Here is a 19,501-nt window from a genome sequence, read left to right on the forward strand (position 1 = left end):
TATAAAGAGGAAGATGATAAATTGCTTCTCTTAACCACTGAGGACAGGATAAGGACTAATTGGCTTAAATTACAGCAAGGGAGATTTAGGTTAGACCTGAGGAAAAACTTCCTGTCAGGGTAGTTAAGCATTGGAACAAATTACCTAGGGAGGTTGTGGAATCTCCTTCATTGGTGGTTTTTAAGAACAGGTTAGCCAAACACCTGTCAGGGATTATCTAGATCATACTTAGTCCTACCTCAGTGCAGCGTATTGGACTAGATGACCTAGCAAGGTCCCTTCCAATCTGACATTCCTATGATTTTTGAGGTTCAAATCTCAGCTAGCATTTCTTTACCATGATATAAATTATTGCACTGCTGTGCACTTAATAGTACTCACCACCCTGTCAGGGGGCAAGCTGTACCTGGAAGGGCTAGCTCAGTGGTTTGAGCATTGGCCTGCTAAACCCAGCGTTGTGAGTTCAATCCTTGAGGGGGACATTTAGGGATCTGGGTCAAAAATCTGTCTAAGGATTGGTCCCCCTTTGAGTAGGGGTTTAGACTAGATGACCTCCTGAGGTCCCTTCCAACCCTGATATTCTGTGAAGCTGTGACTCAGGTTCAATTCCCAGTTTAGATCTGTGCCTGATTTCTCCCACTCCCTCCAGATCACATGACTAAGGGCTAGGAGCAAAGCCTGCTGGGAAGAGGTAAACATGATAAAATGCAGATCCTGGTAGGCTTAGTAGCAGAAGGAGATAACAGTGATGGTAGTTTTCTAGTAGCTGGGTAAGGACTGTTGGTGATATCTTGCAGTGAGGGAGCTGGAAAGATAGCCTGGGAAGACAGGAAGCTCTACAGAGGCTGGTGTCTGGGCTAGGCCTGGTGGTGTTCCTTGCTGAGAGGGAACTTGGAAGGCAACATGTAAGGCCTGGGATATATGCCTGCTGGCTGGCAAGGCAATGTAGGAAGTAGCCCTGGCAAAAAGTGCAGAGAATGGGAATCTGGAGGTGGGTGTGGATGGCTGTTTCATCAGTTTTCTCCTTGGGGCTAGGGCATGGGCTCCCTTATGCGTCAGCTGTGCCACCTGGAGGAAGTGAGCTGATAGTCACCAGTGAATGAGGGGCAAAGCACTGTTGTAAATCCCTGCCAGCTGGGGATGAAGGTTGGGACCCTGAACAGAGGACTGTACTGAAGAACTTGGAGTCATGCACTGAGGAACAAATTATTACTGAATGGCTTATCCTGTGGCGGGCAGAGGTTGATCAGTGGAGCCCTGTGCTGAGGGATGAAGGCTGTGCTTTGTTGAGGGACAAAGATTTACTGTGTTGGACTTTATTTACCCTGGAAGTGGAAGGACTTTCCCTCTATCTGGAGGGCCAAACCGCTAAAATTATCCACCTGAATCATCCTACCATGCTGGGAAAGACTCTGTGAAGCTGAGACCGAGTAGGAAGAAGCTGAGGGATGGTTCTGCACCTGATGTTGGAGAGGTAAGCTTTATACTACATGCTCCCATTCTTTAAAAAAGCGACAGTATTTTAAAATAACTGCCTAAAACATCACAGTAGAGCTAAGTAGAAGTTACAATGCTTTAGGCCAGGGGTGGCCAACCTGAGCTTGAAAAGGAGCCAGAATTTACCAATGTACATTGCCAAAGAGCCACAGTAATATGTCAGCAGCCCCCCCCTCCCAGCGCCTTCCCCTCCCTCCAGTGTTTTGTGGTGTGCAAGAGGCTCTGGGGGCGGAGAGGGAGGAGCAAAGGCATGGCAGACTCAGGGGACGGGGTGGGAAGGGGTGGAGTGGGGGCAGGGCCTGTGGCAGAGCCAGGGGTTGAGCAGTAAGCACCCCCTAGCCCATTAGAAAGTTAACACCTGTAGCTCCAGCCCCGGAGTCGGTGCCTAGACAAGGAGCCGCATATTAACTTCTGAAGAGCTGCATGTGGCTCCGGAGCCACAGGTTGGCCACCCTGGCTTTAGGCTGTTACTGTAAATTACAGCAGGAATGGTGTTACAAGACTGAAACCAGGAAGACAAGTGATGAAACATTGTGAGGACAGATGTTCTCATGGCACCTTCACCTAACCAGCAGCAGGGTATCCTGGATGAATTTCTGAGGCTCCTGTATCTAACTGGGGCTGTGACCCTACAATCTGATGTCTCTGTTCTGACCTCTCATGATCAACTTGCAGGATCAGGGCCTTGGGTTAAAATATCACAAGAAACAGGCTTTCTCTTGTGACTGTTAATCCAATTTTGCAGACTAGATAGACTCTTCAAGGCAATTAAAAACCGTAAGTGAATGACTCTGACGGAGGCAACTAATGCCTGCCCTGGAGAAGGGCTGTGAGGTGAAGCGCCATATACCAGGGGAAAGGCACAGAGAGGTGGAGCTGGTCAGGAAACTGAATTTTTTCCTATGGAGAAATGTTGAATGAAACCTTAGGGGGGGAAAGTGTTCTTTGCTGAGAGGAAGCTTCAGAACAAGCAATTTCATTTCAGATTGACCCTTTGGAACACATTTCACACTGTCAACACAAGCTTTTTTTATTATTATTTGAAATTAGAATTTCAAATTTTGAGGAAATTGCCCTATTCCCATGAAAAATTCTGTCTGTGAAATTAGTTTTGGATCTGGAAAACTTCTGCATGAAAAATTCCAAGCAGCTATAAAAAGGACCACTGAGGGCCATTCTGGGCCAAACCACCAAGGCCTATGGGAGCCCTCTTACCACTGAATCTCTAACTCATAATGGGCTGTTCCATGCAGATTGTCAGAAAGGTGGAAACTCCCGGCTAAGAACTGTGTGACATGGTCTCTATTGTTGTCTTTGCATGTTGTACCTTTCTTGAAGCTCATGAAGTTAGTGCCACTTCTGTTTCTCAGTCAAGGATACAGTGCATCTCTGCTAGTGATGCAGTTGAGTTGGAAAGACTGCCCAAAAAATGTCAGCTGAAAGCACAATGTATTGTGGGAGATACTATGGAAATAGCTTTTTTTGCTGGTAGTCCAAGGTAGTCAAAGGTGATGAACATGACTTCATACCCACGGCTTGGGCATGAGTAACTGATTCAGTGCACTTCCATGTCTGCCATTAATCTTCAGACGTAATGACTAGCATGGTATTTTCCATTTCCAGGTCTTGTTTGTACTGGCCCGGTTTAAAATACTTTGTGTAATTATAGTGGTTCCTACAGTCAAACTGCTAGGGCACTGTATGGTGTCTGGCTGTTTCTTCTTTAGCTAGCAATTTCAGTAATGACCATAATTCATATAATCTGTCCTTGTGGCATTGTGGTTTTCAGAAGTATAGGGGCTCTTTCTGTAATTTAGCCATATCTATATATAGCTCTGTGGCTATCTAGATATTCTAAATGCATCGCTTAAAATAAACTCGACCGAGAAATTCCACTCCCGTCACCACAAGTGTTTTCTGATGGTACCTCTCTTTATGTAAATGCAATCAAGTAAATGGGTTAAGAAAATGAAAGGATCGGAAGGGTAAAAATCTCAGAAATTAGCCTGGTCTGTTACCTGAACTAGTTAGTTCTCTCCAGAGAAATCACTGGACTCGTTTCTTCAGGAGAACAAGAAGAAAATTCCCCTCCCTAAATGACTCATTTATTGCTCTGAGCGTTGTGGGCCTGTTTTTTTCCCCCCAAAGCTCAGAAACACAGACAGAGGTGGGGGATATCAGAGCACCATCCTCATCTGGAGACTATGAAGTTTAAGTCCTGGAGAGGGCAGCTGTGGGTGTCTTGTGGAGAGAGGGGTTCTTTCTGGAGGAGACTGAACTTACAAGCAAACCTGTGGAGACTGGACCAATGTCAATCCCTGCAAAAAGGATACAGGATGGTTCATTCTGCCACGTGTATGTTAAGGAAGATTGGAGGGCAGGGTGCGGGGTTAGCAATCTTCTCTGAAAGATAGGGAACATAGCAATACAGAGGACTGACTCCATACGTGCAAGCCTACAACAGTAGGCCCACAACTGTGCTGGATTGTAGGCAAAAATGGGCCAGCTTTCTAGATTCACAAGCCACTTCATATTGAATGTGACAAGTCCTTATTCAATTTTCAAAAGATAGCAGCTTCACGCTCCAGATATCATGTGCACCAAGGTAAATTAGGAGCTAATCCATTAACATCACCAAAATTAACCCAGTGTAAAAGTGGTGACGATCTGGTCTTCTGTTTGCTTTGATTACAACCAAAGTGGACTGAAAGAAGCACTTAAGGCAGACACCGTAGTCATGGATTTAAAGTATGGGATTAACAATTACTGATGCAAAAAATCAAGGAATCTTCCCCCCCCCCCCTTCTGTTTGAACTGGGAAAAACTGCAATTTAATCAGTTATTGATTTAGTAATGTGGAATCTCAAAGGTTTCTTCATGTGGGGAAAGGGCTTGTGATGTTACAGTAGGAGAAGAGATTCAGTCAGTGTGTCTGATGTGAAGGATGGCCTTGTAGGTAAGGGAGTGGCCTGGGATTTAGCAGATCTGGGGGTCTATGCCTGCCTCTGCCACAGACTTCCTTTGTGACCATGGGCAAATCACTTAGGGTGGGATCCACAAAGGGATTTATGCAATGCTGAGTGTCATGGCACCTAGAAAATCACAGGAAGGACACTGCAATCCACAAAGCCTGAGTTAGATGCCAAGGTTCCCTATACAACGAATGGGGAGAAAGAGGCATCTTTGAACATGATCCACAAAAGCCAGCACGTTGGGTGAGGAGCTTCCTAAGCTAGCCAAGGAAGATGTTGAGGAGAGGGGTGAGGGCTAAACCCTGCCCCCCCTCTCTCAGAGATAGGTGCCTAAGCCTGGGCTGCAGAAAGGCACCTAGCTCCACTAGGGATCCACAAACTGCCTGAAATCAGATGGCTTAGGTGCCTAAGGAGTTTTTAGCCTCCTCCACACAAAATAGGAGGAGGGGGGGAAGGTGTTTGGTGGCAGTGCTCATCTTATACTTGTTAGTCCAGTGGTTAGAGCACTCACCTAGGATGAGGGAAACCCTGGTTCAGTTCCCCCTCCTCTCTGCCAGATGTGAGGTGAAAGAATTTGAACAGGGATTTGCCACATCTCAGCTGAGTGCTCTAACCATTGAGTTATGGGACATTCTGATGTTGGACTCCTTCAGTCCCTCCGGTTGCACTGTAAATAAATGAGAGCGATTGGAGCAGGGGGCTGGAGTGGACCCAGGGTGTCCCAACTCACAGGTGGATGTCCTAACCATGGGGCTACATAGCCTGTTGCTGGCCATGGGACTGTTCCACTGTGGTTAGATATTAAAATAGTCATTTGGACAGAGGGAGAGAATAGGAATGACTCTAGTCCTGTCATTAGGACACCCACCTCTGAGATGGGAGACCCTTGGTCCAGTCCCCCTGTTCCAATTACTTGTTCATTAGTTATTCCAGTAAGGCAATAAGACTTAATTGAAGGCTCTTGTAATTCTGAATCCATATATGGGAAAGGGCAATTTTAGGCACCAACAGGCTCACTTCCTGGTGATCTTGCATACAGCATTGTTCCTGATCCTTCTAGGAGTCCTGAAGGGTAAACGCAAACTGAAACAAAACCTCAGATCCTCACTTAATCAGCTGACTGCAGGAGTTGGGGCTTTAAGGAAGACCTCAAATATTGCAAGACTCTCAATACAAGCAGAAGAGTTGTCAGTACTGGTGTGGGTTTGCATGCATCTGTATGTACAGGTGAATCTATGGATGTGTCCATTTCGGGGTGGGGGGGGCAACTACTATTGACTGTAATGGGTTTTGTACCTGTATAACAAGTCCAGAACCTCACCAAGGTTAGTGGTGTTAACCCCCCCCCCCCCCCAAATCAAGCAGTTCTGCTCTGTACACAAACACGAAGTAAATATGCAGAAGGGTAGATTCCATCCAAGGCTACGCTAAGCGGTTATGTGGTTTTCCAAAGAAAGCGAACGGTCTGGCTCGCCTGCTCTCTGGGTAAGTGGTCAAGCCGCCACATTTTTAAAAGCAGCATGGCTACAAGTGTACTCAAACCACAGCAGTGGTTAGGACTTGCCACAGCACCCTAGGAGCTGGAAAACTCCTGGGCAGTGTCACGCGGAGATGAACGTGAAATTAGTGCTGGGCAAACAAACATCAAAAGGTTTGGAAGTTGACTTTGCTTTAGATAAGCACCAAGAGAGCTGGATGCATGCCTGGCTCTTTGAAACTCCCTCCCTGATCTTCTCCTTGACCCTCCAATAGCTCCATTCTATTTTCCCCCCCCTCATCTTGATGACCCTACACTAACCCCATGAGTCTCCTTCACCGCTTACAACCCACCAGTGGTCTTTGCACTGTCTCAAGGCCCAGTATCTCTATCGACAGCTATGCTTGGCCATAGCTGCTCTTGTATTGAAGCATTTGGAAGCTTGGTGCCACATGGCTCAGAGTTGCTTGCACTCCCTGGAGCATATTAAGGTTCGTATCCAGCAGCAGGGCCGGCGCAACCCATTAGGCGACCTAGGCGGTCGCCTAGGGCACTACAATTTGGGGGGCGGTGACTGCGGCGGTATTTCAGGGGCGGGACCTTCCGCCGCCTAGGGGCACCAGAAAAGCTGGTGGCACTCCTGTCCAGCAGCCATCAAGGAGCAGAGAGGAAACTGTAAAAGCTAATGAGCCCTGCAATGGGATTGTGAAAGGGTGGAGGGTTGTGGAGTCAACTGACTCAAGATCATGCCACGGGGCTAAAAATGGAGTAGACATTTGGGCTCAGGCTGGAGCCTGGGGGCTGGAGCCTGGTGAGGGGGGGAAGGTCTTGGAGCCAGCTTCAGCCTGAGCCTGAACATCTACACTACCTTTTAGTGCCATAGCGTGAGCCCCATGAGCTGAAGTCTGTTGACCTGGGCCATGGTGTCTCGTTTTTTGTTTGCAGTGTAGATGTACCCTGAATGTATCCCCTACACTGGCAAACAACCTCCACACCATGCAGTTCTTGTGGAGATAACCTGCTGCCCCCTCCTTTACACTGGCTTGAGGAGCAGAAGCTGTGCACCAGGAGGAGAGAACTGTGTTATCTTGAACAAGTCATTTACCCTCTCTGTGCCTCTGAAAGGGGGCATAATAGCAGTGCCCTACCTCAAGGGTTTGTGAGGATAAACTCTGTTAAAGATTGTGAGGCACTTAGGTACTACAGTTAATGAGGGCTAAAGAAGTACCTGAGGTAGATCTGTACCATTGTCACGGACGGGAGAGTGCATCCCCCACCACCACCTCAAGCTCTCTGAGCGTTTGTGCTGATGCAGTCTCATCTACTTCTCCACATCACCCCCTGCCTGAGGCTGTGTAGACCAGGCTCCCTACCAGTATTTATAGTTACATGTTCTGTGCATGGTATGTGTGTATAGTACTGCACCAGCTTTTACAGTTGACTTCTCAATAGTAGTGTGAAACCAAAACTGCTGATAGGCTCTACCTGGAATTAGTGGTGCAACTGAATTTTTTTTTTTATTTCAGAAATAAAACAGCCTTGCTGTTAGGAAAACCAGCTGTTAAAGTCAATCTAGTCCAGGGATCCGCAACCTTTGGCACGCAGTTCACCAGGGTAAGCACCCTGGCTGGCCGGGCCAGTTTGTTTACCTGCCCCGTCCACAGGTTCGGCCAATCGTGGCTCCCACTGGCCGCGGTTCACTGCTCCAGGCCAATGGGGGCTGCAGGAAGGGTGGCCGGCACATCCCTTGGCCCGTGCAGCTTCCCGCCGCCTCCATTGGCCTGGAGCGGCAAACCGCGGCCAATGGGAGCCGCGATTGGCCGAACCTGCGAACGTGGCAGGTAAACAAACTGGCCCGGCCAGCCAGGGTGCTTACCCTGGTGAACTGCGTGCCAAAGGTTGCGGATCCCTGATCTAGTCAGTGGGACCAACATCTGCAAGAGAACTCTACTACCAATCAGGCACCAAACTAAGCTGCTGGATTTTTCAGAAGAGCTCATGATCTGAGACATTGGTGGCAAATAATATAGGAATAAATCCACCAGCATTGAACCGTTTGCCTTCATTAATCGGGTTAAAGTTCATACCACTTTGTCATCTGCTGTATGTTGATACTCCCTGCTCTGAAGCTATCACCAGCACCATGTTTTCTCCCCTTTTTAAAAAGGGGAAAAAACGTGAACTCCAAACAAACAAATGCCTTCAGGCCCTACACCATCATATTCCCTTTCACAGTTAGGCTGACTATAGAAGTTGCATGTGCTGGACTAAAAAGGTAACAGAAACCCAACAGTCAGGGCTTGATTTAACTAAGTGCTGACAAAACCAAATATGACTGATGCGTTAATGCTCCCACAATCCCCACTTCCTTTAAGAGTTGCCTAAAATAAGACCATTAGTCCAGCATTCATGTTGTATCTAAGCTATGGAGAGCCTATTAACACTGAACAGTGGTGCGACTGCTTCTGCAATCACTTTACTTCCCAGATTGGAAATGGAGAAGGGCATGTTTCTGATTATATGGCAGTACACACACACAGTGATATACAGTCAAGCCCCCAAACTCCACCTCATCCAATCCAGCAGTAAATGCATTCCATATAGACACCCAAGCTGACTCTTCTGGGACCAGGTTGATTTGAGCAAACCAATTGACAATAACAAAGGACCTAATCCTTCAAGCAACTAAGCGTGTAACTCTGCTCATATGAATATTGCCATTGGCTTCCGTGGAACCACTTGTGAGCAAAATTAAGCACTTATTTAAAAGTTAGTAGGAAAGAGGGCTTGGGTTCATTTTTTTTTTTTTAAGATAAATTCTGCCCTAACTGATAATCCTCCATCTAGTCTCTGTATTTTACTTCCTTAAACATGTGACCATATTATGGTCCTCAGTGAAAGAAGGGACATTCATTAGATAGGATCTCATTAATGTTATTGATTCTAATGTCTGCATTAAGATAGCAAGGTACCAATACTCAAACTTTAAAATTCTAAACCACCTCACACTTACTGTCAGCAAATAAGAGACCCAGCAACAAATAAAGGAATGCAAATGACAGAACATAAGATAATGTGTGTATTGAAATAAACCTTCATGTTCTATTCTTTAAAATCTCTGAGGTTATTTAGGTGTCAGCTGACGAGCATAAGTAGAGTAGGGGAGTGGAAATAGCACACATTTTTTAGCAGTAGATAAGTTATTTTTTTTCTTTAAATAAAACTCAACTCTTAAAGCAATCATCATGACCCACTTGTGGTTCTCTTTGTACCCTGGTAATGAATGGCCATAGTGTTAAGTTCCCATAGTTGTTGCCTCAAGCTCTTGTCAGTCATTACCTGATAAATAAAAACTTCAAACAGGCTTCTTTCTGCTTAATTGGGCTGACTTTCTCTCCAAGAGGAATAGCTAATATAGAGAGACTAATGTGTCCATGGCAACAATGGAAGTTGTCAATAGAAGTAGTTGGACGAACATACTGTGGATGCAAATCGCTGACTCAAAAGCAGAGTATTTCTGGCTTTCTTCCATCCAAAAGTGTCTCTTCCAATTGCAGGCAAAGCTGAAAAGAGTGAAATGGAGAACTCTGGATGAAATTCTGAAATCCTTGGCAGCAACAGGGATGTTACCTGAGTAAGGATTGTAGCATCTTACCAGCCTAAGCACAATGACTGACTATAATGGAGCAGAACTAATGAATCTTCATGAAGCGAAAAATAACACCCCGGAAGCTCAGTCAGAAATGAACTTACAATAACTGACATTTAGAATAATGTTCTAAATGTGCTTTATAATGTCATTAATCAGACAAATCCAACAACTCTGAAGCCTGTGCTCAGTGGGGTTTTATGGCCAATGCCAGTTTATGGTAACATTCATATTTGTGTCAAGAATTCCCTTTCCAAAACAGTAGGTTCAGAGACAAAGCTGCAGTAGCACTGTGGACTGATGGGAGGCTAACAAACTGAGAAGTGGATTTTTGGCTTCCAGACAGGGGTTGCAGCTGCTGAGCATATCTAATATGTCAGCGGTTCTCAAACCGTGGGTCGGGACCCCAAAGTGGGTCATGACCCTGTTTTAATGGGGTCACCAAAACTGGTGTTAGACGGCCTGGGGCCCAAGCCAAACTGCCCAGGGCCAAGCCAAACTGCCTTCAGGCTTCGGCCCCCTTTCCCTGGGGTAACAGGGCTTGGGTGGGCTCAAGCTTCGGTCCCCCTCCTGGGGACATGCAGTAATTTTGTTAGCAGAAGTGGGTCACAGTGCAATGAAGTTTGAGAAATCCTGCTGTGTGTTTGTGTGTGTGTGTGTGGCAATGCTGAAGAAAAGTAGCATTTAAACATATAGGCTGGATCCTTCTCTCAATGAAGCCAATGGCAGAACTTCTAGTAGGGTCAGATTCTCCTTTACACTAGTTGTAAATGAAAAGAATCAGCCCCATATTGTGAACTAAGGAAAGAAAATGAAGAACCTCTTTCTAAATACGCTCTGGGTATTTAGGCCCGCTCCAAAGCCCACTGAAGTCCAAAGGAGTCCTTTCACTGAGCTTTGGATCAGGCCCTTAAACATTGAGGGGTTCCACTTTTTGTGTCTGTATCCACGTGAGACTCTTTGGAAGATGGTCGTTTATTTCAAGATCTTAGTGATTTCATCCAACAGGCCAGCAAAGGTATTTAGATAAGCTGGCATCATGCTGCACATAGTTCAAAGTAAACAAGAACCCAGTAACCTCCATTGCAATGCAGTGTGGTATCAATAGTAGGAAACCTCATGCTAGCAGCATCTCTGAAATATGCTAAAACAATCTCAATTAGAAAATGTCAGTTTCTTGGCTGATGGGTTTTTTTTTTTCCCTTTCTTGTGCCTCTATAATTTTATTGGGATGACTAAACTCTGAACTATGTTAGCAGTAAACAGAACTAATTTACCCCCTGCTTCTTTGAAACAGCTGCTGACAGCTGCACTATAATTCAATCATGGATCTTTGCAATGCAGCCTGCAAAATATATTCATATTTTTGTTTTCCCCTCTACTGTATTTATACTTTGGCAGCTGCAGCAGATTTTGACCATGTGCCCATGATGCCAATGCACAGAAACTAGTGGACATGGAAGCACTGTTGCAGAATAGCTGACACGCACCATGAAATATTACTCGCAACAAAATACCCTTTAGATTTAGTGGGAATAATCACACATACACAAAGTTGTTGGAATATCTTTTGTAAAGTCACAATGATTTATTCAACTAGTTTGTACAAAATGCTTCTAACAACTGCTCTATGAAAAGAACCAGAAATGTGTACATGTATTTTGCCAACTGTTAATAAATATTTTCTTAAATAAGGAAACAAATGTGTTTAGAAGAGATGAGAATCAATTTCCTGAATGCGTGATTGAAAAGGAATTCAGAGATGGAAATAAATAATTTTTTCCCACTTTTGTGACAATTATTTACATAAAAATGTACAAAACAATGGAATTGATGTCTAGCCTAGCAACAGAGATCCTGTAGTCATGTTTAAAAAAAACAAACAAACAAAAAACCACCACAGGATATATATAATATATGGATCCAGTACAGAGAGAGAGGGTAGTCAGGACTGAACTGTAATATACCAGTACTTTGGGGCAGTAGTGGCAAACTCAACCTTGACTACATTAAAAAATAATCAGCTCGGACCATCCAAACTTAACTTTATTGGTAGCACCTTAACTCCCTGCACAAGGTTCACAGACATCTAGAATATGTTGCGTTGGTGGCTGATATACATACAACATTGAGTGGCATTTATGATTTGTAGGCCTTTATGCATCTCTCCTTTAAAACAAATGGACACACTGAGGCAGTTGCAGCCTAACCATTTCTCTTTGACAGTTCATCTAAGGACGTCTCAGAAAAGGCTGAAAGAATATTTCAGCCACCATTTTGGAACGTGACGTCGTAAATATTGGGCCAGATTCTGATTTCAGTTAAATCTGGTGTAACAAGGGTTAGAGCCAAGTCAGACTCTTGATTCCCATTGTAGAGAAGTGTGATGCATTTGGTAATGCTGACTGGTGTTCAAGGGCCTGATCCAAGACCCATGAGACTCCTCCTATTCCTCAACAGCCTAATCCTGCTGCTATTGGAAATCCAGTGGTAAAACTCAGATCTACTACAATGGAATTAGACTTGGGTCCAAAGAAACAAGCTCCAATTCATTTCGTATCGAGCTTTTTGGCTGGTTTGTTTTTGTTTTTTGCTGTGTGTTTTTCCTTTTAAAAAGAGGAAAGCATCCGGTCTGGATTTCAACTGGGATTTAAAAAATAAAAGAGCAGTTATTTATTCATGGAGCCAAGCAGTTTTCTTACTACAGATGAAACTGACAGTAAGATAGGAGTCACCCAGAAAATACAGACCCAGGGAACCAGACTTACAAATGTCATGGTTTCTTTTCCCTATTAAGGACTTGATCCTGCATAGTGCTGGGTGTTCGTTCAGCACCATCCTTGGCTTTCATCTCCTCACAGGATCAAGCCTACAGACTTGCAAAATTCCAGGGCCCTGATCTGCACCCATTGAAATCAATGGGTATTTTGCCTATGGGAGCAGGATTTTGAACTTCCTTTCATAACCTTGTAAGTGTTTGAGATGTCCAAGCTGGGTTACAAAACTGTTTTGGGGCTTTATTCGCTATTATTTAAATTTTGCTTTTAGCTGTTTTAGTCCATACTAAATGCAAATTCTTGTTGGTAGTTGAAATAGATATTATCCCTGATATAGAAAATCTATATCAAGATAATCTTGTTCTTTGGAGTTATTTTCTTCAATTCTTCCAATTCCAAAAGACATTTCTAGACTTACTTGTCCTTTTTAATTTGAGTCAATCCAGATACTTTTTGCTAGTGCAAAATTTAATACTGGAAGTGCATGTACTTAGTCTTTTTCTCCTGATTATGAAACTGGATAAAGTAAGGGTTGGAGGTAATTCTTTAACAAAATATATCTTTTTTCCAGGCACATTTTATTGTGAACAAGTTATTACAGGAACCACAAATGTTTATTACTTTGTGCATAAACACACCAGATTCTCACCCTGGATGGATTTGTTTAAAAAAGATGTTCACAATCAGCACTGGTGAGTTAGCCATCTTCTGAAAGGCTCATTTGCAGAAGTAAGAGCAATTATTTTGGACGGGCTTGATTTTAAATGGTTCCTCTGGCTTGTTTCACTTTTCACCGGTTTGCAGAAACGTGTCTATAATAAGCTAAAACAAACTTGACTCAAATGCCACTTGGAATCCAGAATTTGTTCCACTATCTCCTGTTAATTGTGCACCTTCAGAAGCATGGTCCCTACAAACTTTTTTTTTTTTTAAAGGCAGTTCAATGCAGGAGACTTAAATCTCTTTGCAAATCCATATAAAAACGCTCTTTACAGCCACTTCTTTTTCCCCCTTCCTGCAAACCTAATGGCAGCCACATGCCCGTACCACCATGTTCCTGTATTTTTTCAAGATAACATTGGAGCTGTCATCAAAATAGAGCACTGAGATGGCATTGAGTTGTGTAGGAGCACAGCATGGCTTCGGCACAGTCTCTGGGTTTATAAAGTGAACCTGGGGGAGGGGAAAGGAAACAATGTTAAGATTATTTTTCCCCCCCCTCTTTTTGGGCAAACCTTCCAACTTGCATGTGTGCTTTTGGCACACTGACTTGTGTACACAAATACCTCATTGTACGCACACAAGGTGAAATTCACAGGCACACTTGGGCATGCCTAAATCGGGAAGATCTGCTGCCTCTTGGTTTTTTTTCCTTGGAAGGGTGGTGCTGATGAAATCTAGTCAGCTGACAAGCCTAGTCACTGAAGTCCTTTCTATGTCCAGCGAATAGTCGAGCACTGGATATAGGAAAGCCTTTAGTGCATGCTTCTTCCGTATTGCTGCAACCCTGTGCTGGAGAGGATAAACGGCAGTCGTAAGGGAGTGGGGGCAGAAGAGCCTATCACCAATACATTTGGGAAAACTGATTAGTTTTAAAATAGCTCTGACCCCAAACTTGAATCAAGCTCAGCCTTTTGTAGGGTCTTGGAGATGAGTTTCAACTAGAACTGGATGGGGGGAAGGGGAAGTGATGGGGAACTCTGCACATTTTTAACTTGTCTGAATGTTCCCCTTGCAAAAAAAACTTGGGCAAATTAAATTATAACAATTTAAAAAAAAAAAAAAAAAAAAGCAAAACTCTAGTTTCAATTGCATTTCCAGCCAGTTAGACTCCAGGAGTCTTGTAGCTACGCAGCTAGGGAAGAGTGGTGAAGCTCTCATTTGTTCCAACCAGTGGAAGTTATCTAGGGTTGTGATACTTGATGGCACTGTTTATTTGCCAGTTTAAATCGGGAAGAGTTAAGATCCTGCAGCTATTCCCCTTCATCTACTCTTGGGACCTGGTCCAAAGCCCACTGAAGGCCATGGAAAAAGACTCCCTTGGCTTCAATGGGCTTTAGAGCAGGTCCTTCATGCACTTTGTTGGGAATAGGCAATCACGCCCACTAACTGGACTATACTTGGGAGATCAAGGAATCCTCCACCCCACTCTACTCTCCATCCATATGGGAAAGAAAGCAGAAGTAGGGCTATTCTGTATTGTTACAGCTCTAGAGGCCCCTCCCTAATCCACTCCCTGCAGTTGTATGCAATGGATCTTCAGGGAATTTTGTGCAAGGGAGGCTGATCCCCTCCCCCCTACTTGGGGGGCCCTCCATTCCTACTGTTCCCCTCCGGAGCAGTGGGACTGTGCCATTTGTGTTTACATCTAGGGCCCCTCTACACGCATGGAGCATGTTAATGCTTGCAACAAAGAGATTACTTCCAGGCCAACTATTAATTCAGGCCATTCCGCTAGACCTGTTTAGCCAGATGCTGAAGGCATTATGAGCTAACACAGACCTTCCTTCTCTGGCTAGTTCTGAGGGTTTTGCTTGCACAAAATTATTCCAGTGAAGTATTGATCATAGTTAACAGCCTTCCTTATTCAACTTAAATTGCACCTACCAGTGTCTGTACAATAGCATGGTTTGTAGCATTCATGTAGGAGTTCAATGGGAAGGCACATTCTCCTTCACAGTAATATGCAGCATAGCCTTCTGGAGCAATTATCCAGTCCTGGATTAAATTGATGTTAAATCATGGAGAAAAGATGGATTTAATTTCATTGTACACTATTCAATCAATTCAAATACATGCAGGCAGTCAAAAAATCATGAAAAAGTCTCCTGTTAAACCAGCTGCTCTAATATGATCAATTCTTAACCTGTCTGCAGCACCTATTTATCTTGAAGGATCCCACAGCACTTTACAAAGAGAATACTTTGTGTATAGCAGAAGGATCACTTCATCCACTATTGGAAGGCAGCTACCTCCAGTGTGAAACGTAGGAGCTGTTTACCAGTGTCTAAAGGAATTATTCAGTAGAAAGTGAAGAACACTGTGTCCAGTTGAAACTACAGAAGGAGTTTATAGGGCCAGAAAGTAATGCTCTGAATTTAAAATTCGCCATAAAGCTGTGGGGATTATCAAATTTTCAGTCACTCTTAAACTAGCCTCCAATTTGCACATCCCCTTTTGTGCATGCAATCAGTTGTGCCAATACACAGGCAAACACCCCTTTTGTGTATGCAAAGGGCAGTGAATTAACGTGTGTGAATGCACACCCATTCTTGTAAGCACAGACATTTACACACACAATCAGAGGCTAAAAATGCGTTCCATGAGTGAACGTTACTTGTAAATGACAAATGATTGAAAAGGCATCATGTCTCTCTTAAGCCTGAGCACAGAAACCTTACCTGCCAGCCAAGATCTCTGAAACTGACATAAAGTTCGTGTTTCTTGCAGGCTTGCCGCTGATCACTGCTGCTGTTTTCTGGGGGCGGGGGAGGGTGTAGGGGTGAAAAAAATTGAAACCATCAAGTGAGATTGTGTTGTCCAACTGGATGTTTCAGTGCAATTTTCAGCTGAAAGCAAGGCCCGTTAAGATTAATCCCTCAAAGTCTGAAGCTCCCCAGCATGGACACCTTTGGCAGCATTGCGATGGGGAATGTGGTGTGACTCCCGTTCTGGAGCCATGCACTGCTTTACAGCACTTGTCACTTTCTTTTAGCTGTTTCAGTTTCTTGTATTTTAATAGTAAAAAAAAAAAAAATGGCTGGATTCAATAAATATAAAATGCTCATCTGGTTTCTACGCAAAGCCAAGAAAGCCCTGGGAATTTTTTTTTCAGGGCTAGTTTGCAAAACAGAATCTATTTTCATCATGCCTTTACTGTATGGCAAGAGAACGCAGCGAGAGACCCAGGAAGGCACTCTCACATACACAGTGATAAGCTTGGTATTCAAACCTATAGGGAATAAGAATAGTAAAGTGAGTCTAAAGAGTGGCACCCTCTTAACATCTCTGTATTTTCTTTGAGTACTGTCTGCTGCTGACCTGTTAGTCCTGCAAAAGCAATAGAATCATGGGAGAATGAGCTGGAATCTATTATCCGATGCATCACAAGTTCTGACTGTTGACCCATTGGGCAGGGATCCACAAGGGTACTTAGGTACCTCATCCCCAGACTTAGACATATAAGTCCCATTTTCAGGTGCCATTGCAATTCTCAAAACTCTTACTCAGCTGCTGCCTAATGCTGTCGGGGCATAAGCTCACTCGCCACCTAAGCTTTTGCATTAAAAGTTCCCTAGGTGCCTATGTTTCTGCTCCTGAGCACACATGCTACAGCTGCCAACCTGGGGTCCAGACACCTGTCTTCCCCTCAAGCCCCAGAGGGATTCACAAACCAGGGGCACATGGGCATTCTTCTACAACTAGCATTTGTGGCCCAGTGTGGTAGGTGTGCGCAGAGGCTGCCAAGATCTACATAAAACAGCCAGGGAAGGAGGGGACCTCCCTGTAGCCCAGTGGTTGAGCACTCACCTGGGAGGCGGGAGACCCCCTGGTTGATGTTCCCTCTTTGCCTGTTGGGAAAGGATTTAAACGGGGATCTGCCATCTCTTAGGTGAGTATCGTAACCACTGGGCTATAGAGTGAGATGGACTTTTCATCCATATTTGTTCCACTTTAATTGACTTTCTCTGGCCAAATTAATATTTAATCTCAAAATTTTGAAAATCTAAAATTCGGTTCAGGTCAGTTGAAACATTGTTTCTATTAAGAACATAAGAACAGCCGTACTGGGTCAGATCAAAGGTCCGTCCAGCCCAGTATCCTGTCTACCGACAGTGGCCAATGCCAGGTGCCCCAGAGGGAGTAGACCTAACAGGTAACGATCAAGTGATCTCACTCCTGCCATCCATCTCCACCCTCTGACAAACAAACCGAGGCTAGGGACACCACTCCTTACCCATCCTGGCTAATAGCCATTAATGGACTTAACCTCCATGAATTTATTCAGTTCTCTTTTAAATGCTCTTATAGTCCTAGCCTTCACAACCTCCTCAAGCAAGGAGTTCCACAAGTTGACTGTGCGCTATGTGAAGAAGAACTTCCTTTTATTTGTTTTAAACTTGCTGCCCATTAATTTCATTTGGTGGCCCCTAGTTCTTATATTATGGGAATAAGTAAGTAAGAAAAAGTTATCTACTTTCTCTATCACTCATGATTTTATATACCTCTATCATATCCTCCCTTAGTCGCCTCTTTTCCAAGCTGAAAAGTCCTAGCCTATTTAATCTCTCCTCATATGGGACCTGTTCCAAACCCCTAATCATTTTAGTTGCCCTTCTCTGAACCTTTTCTAATGCCAGTATATCTTTTTTGAGATGAGGAGACCACATCTGAACGCAGTATTCAAGATGTGGGCATACCATCGATTTATATAAGGTTAATAAGATAGTCTCCATCTTATTCTCTATCCCCTTTTTAATGATTCCTAACATCCTGTTTGCTTTTTTGACCACCTCTGCACACTGCGTGGACGTCTTTAGAGAACTATCTACAATGACTCCAAGATCTTTTTCCTGATTTGTTGTAGCTAAATTAGCCCCCATCATATTGTATTTTGACCATGGTTTGTTTGTTTTATTTTTACTATAACTAGCCTATTTCAAAAATAGTTTGAGTCAAGAAATTTGTGAAAACTGACCTTTTCCTACAAAAAAAATTTGGTTATGACCAATCAGCATTTTTCCAAGAAACATTTAGTTAAAAAAAAAAAAACATTCTAGTCTTTAAGCCACTGACAGACAAACATTTGGATGATGCTGAATTTACAAGAGAAAAAGAGAGCATATTGCTTGAGCACAATATTGTTTCATTCTAGTCTCTACAAAACAATACAGAATTATCCAGTACCCAGAAAAATTGACTTCGCAGCCTTCACTGTACCTGCAATGTTAGACACCCGAAAGGCTTCCTGGTTTTTTGGTGTTTTCGATCGATTCTGGCTCCTTTGTTTGCCTCCCGTGGAACGAATACTGCGGAGATGCACTTCTGTGGCTTTGAAGAATGCTACCGTGAAAGGCTGCTTATTTTGTGGGCCATGTCTTCCAATAAGACCAGCCAGTTTGGGATTGATGCTTTGACCTTAACAGAAATATCAACAACACAATTAGCCCGTAAGAGGAATTGCTATAACTTTCCATTTCCACCAGCAATATTGAAGACAACGTGATTAGACAACTGGCCTATGTCCCACATATAAAATTCCCATTGAGGCCCATATGCCTGGATCAACTGATGGAGTGGGCCTAAAATTAACAAGCAAATCCACTTTTGAAAGGAATATCTCAGTACAACTAACTTCATTTTATATTTGAATGTAAAAGTTAAATAAAATGCTCCTACAAATAATTATTTTACCCTAAATCAGCTTTGCATTCGATTTTCCTGCATTCTTTAGAGGGGTTTCTTTAAGTTCACCAACCTATAACTTGAAGTGATCCCATAAAAGGAACCATAAAACTTAGCCCATAGGAACACTAAATTCCCATTGGAAGGTTATTAACTTAAAATAAAAATGCCTTGTATTAAATGTTGACACAGTTCCAGATATATTGCATTTGAAAGTAACAAATAGTTCAGATATTTAGCAACATTTTATTTATTGCCACATCTGTCACACACAAAAGCAGTACTGAATTAGTAACCTGGTTATAGATACATTATGATTATTGCTCATTCCTTTTCTGATGCAGGATTTTTAAATTAACTTTAGTTTTGGACAAAGATGCCTGATTGATAGTCCAGGAGACTGAAGTCAACTGTTTACAAAGGCCTGGTCCCCACTTAGTCCGGACTTCGGACTAAGGTACGCAAATTCAGCTACGTTAATAACGTAGCTGAATTCGAAGTACCTTAGTCCGGACTTACCGCGGTCCAGACGCGGCAGGAAGTCTCCCCCCGTCGACGCCACGTACTCCTCTCAGCGAGCTGGAGTACCAGCTCCGACTGTGAGCACTTCCGGGATCGATCCGGGATCGATTTATCGCGTCTTAACCAGACGCGATAAATCGATCACAGAACATCGATGGCGTGCCGCGGGACCAGCCGGTAAGTGAAGACTAGGCCAAAGATA

General features: G+C 43.7%; 1 protein-coding gene and 1 long non-coding RNA gene across 5 annotated transcripts in view; one reads left to right on the forward strand and one right to left on the reverse strand.

Annotated features, from left to right (window-relative positions):
- Positions 1-245: 245 nt before the first annotated feature.
- LOC135975356 (uncharacterized) lies at positions 246-12,238 on the forward strand. The gene is made up of 2 exons (XR_010592289.1): positions 246-1,474; positions 9,504-12,238. It is a non-coding gene; the product is annotated as an uncharacterized LOC135975356 (long non-coding RNA).
- Positions 8,994-19,501, reverse strand: part of BMP7 (bone morphogenetic protein 7) — a 54,529-nt gene continuing 44,021 nt past the window's right edge. For 2 of the 4 annotated variants that reach the window (XM_005305839.5, XM_008165935.4), the window contains exons 4-7: positions 18,313-18,510; positions 15,774-15,850; positions 14,980-15,090; positions 11,151-13,545 (exon numbers count right to left, since the gene is read on the reverse strand). In XM_005305839.5, coding sequence (XP_005305896.1) covers positions 13,396-13,545; positions 14,980-15,090; positions 15,774-15,850; positions 18,313-18,510 — 536 coding nt within the window. In that variant the 3' untranslated portion in view covers positions 11,151-13,395. Of the gene's footprint in view, positions 9,510-11,150; positions 13,885-14,979; positions 15,091-15,773; positions 15,851-18,312; positions 18,511-19,501 lie in introns of those variants that run through there. The other 2 variants (XM_005305840.5, XM_065566032.1) reach the window with 2 other exon arrangements.

The sequence above is a fragment of the Chrysemys picta genome, chromosome 13 (assembly GCF_011386835.1).
Source record: "Chrysemys picta bellii isolate R12L10 chromosome 13, ASM1138683v2, whole genome shotgun sequence".
NCBI lineage: Eukaryota > Metazoa > Chordata > Testudines > Emydidae > Chrysemys > Chrysemys picta.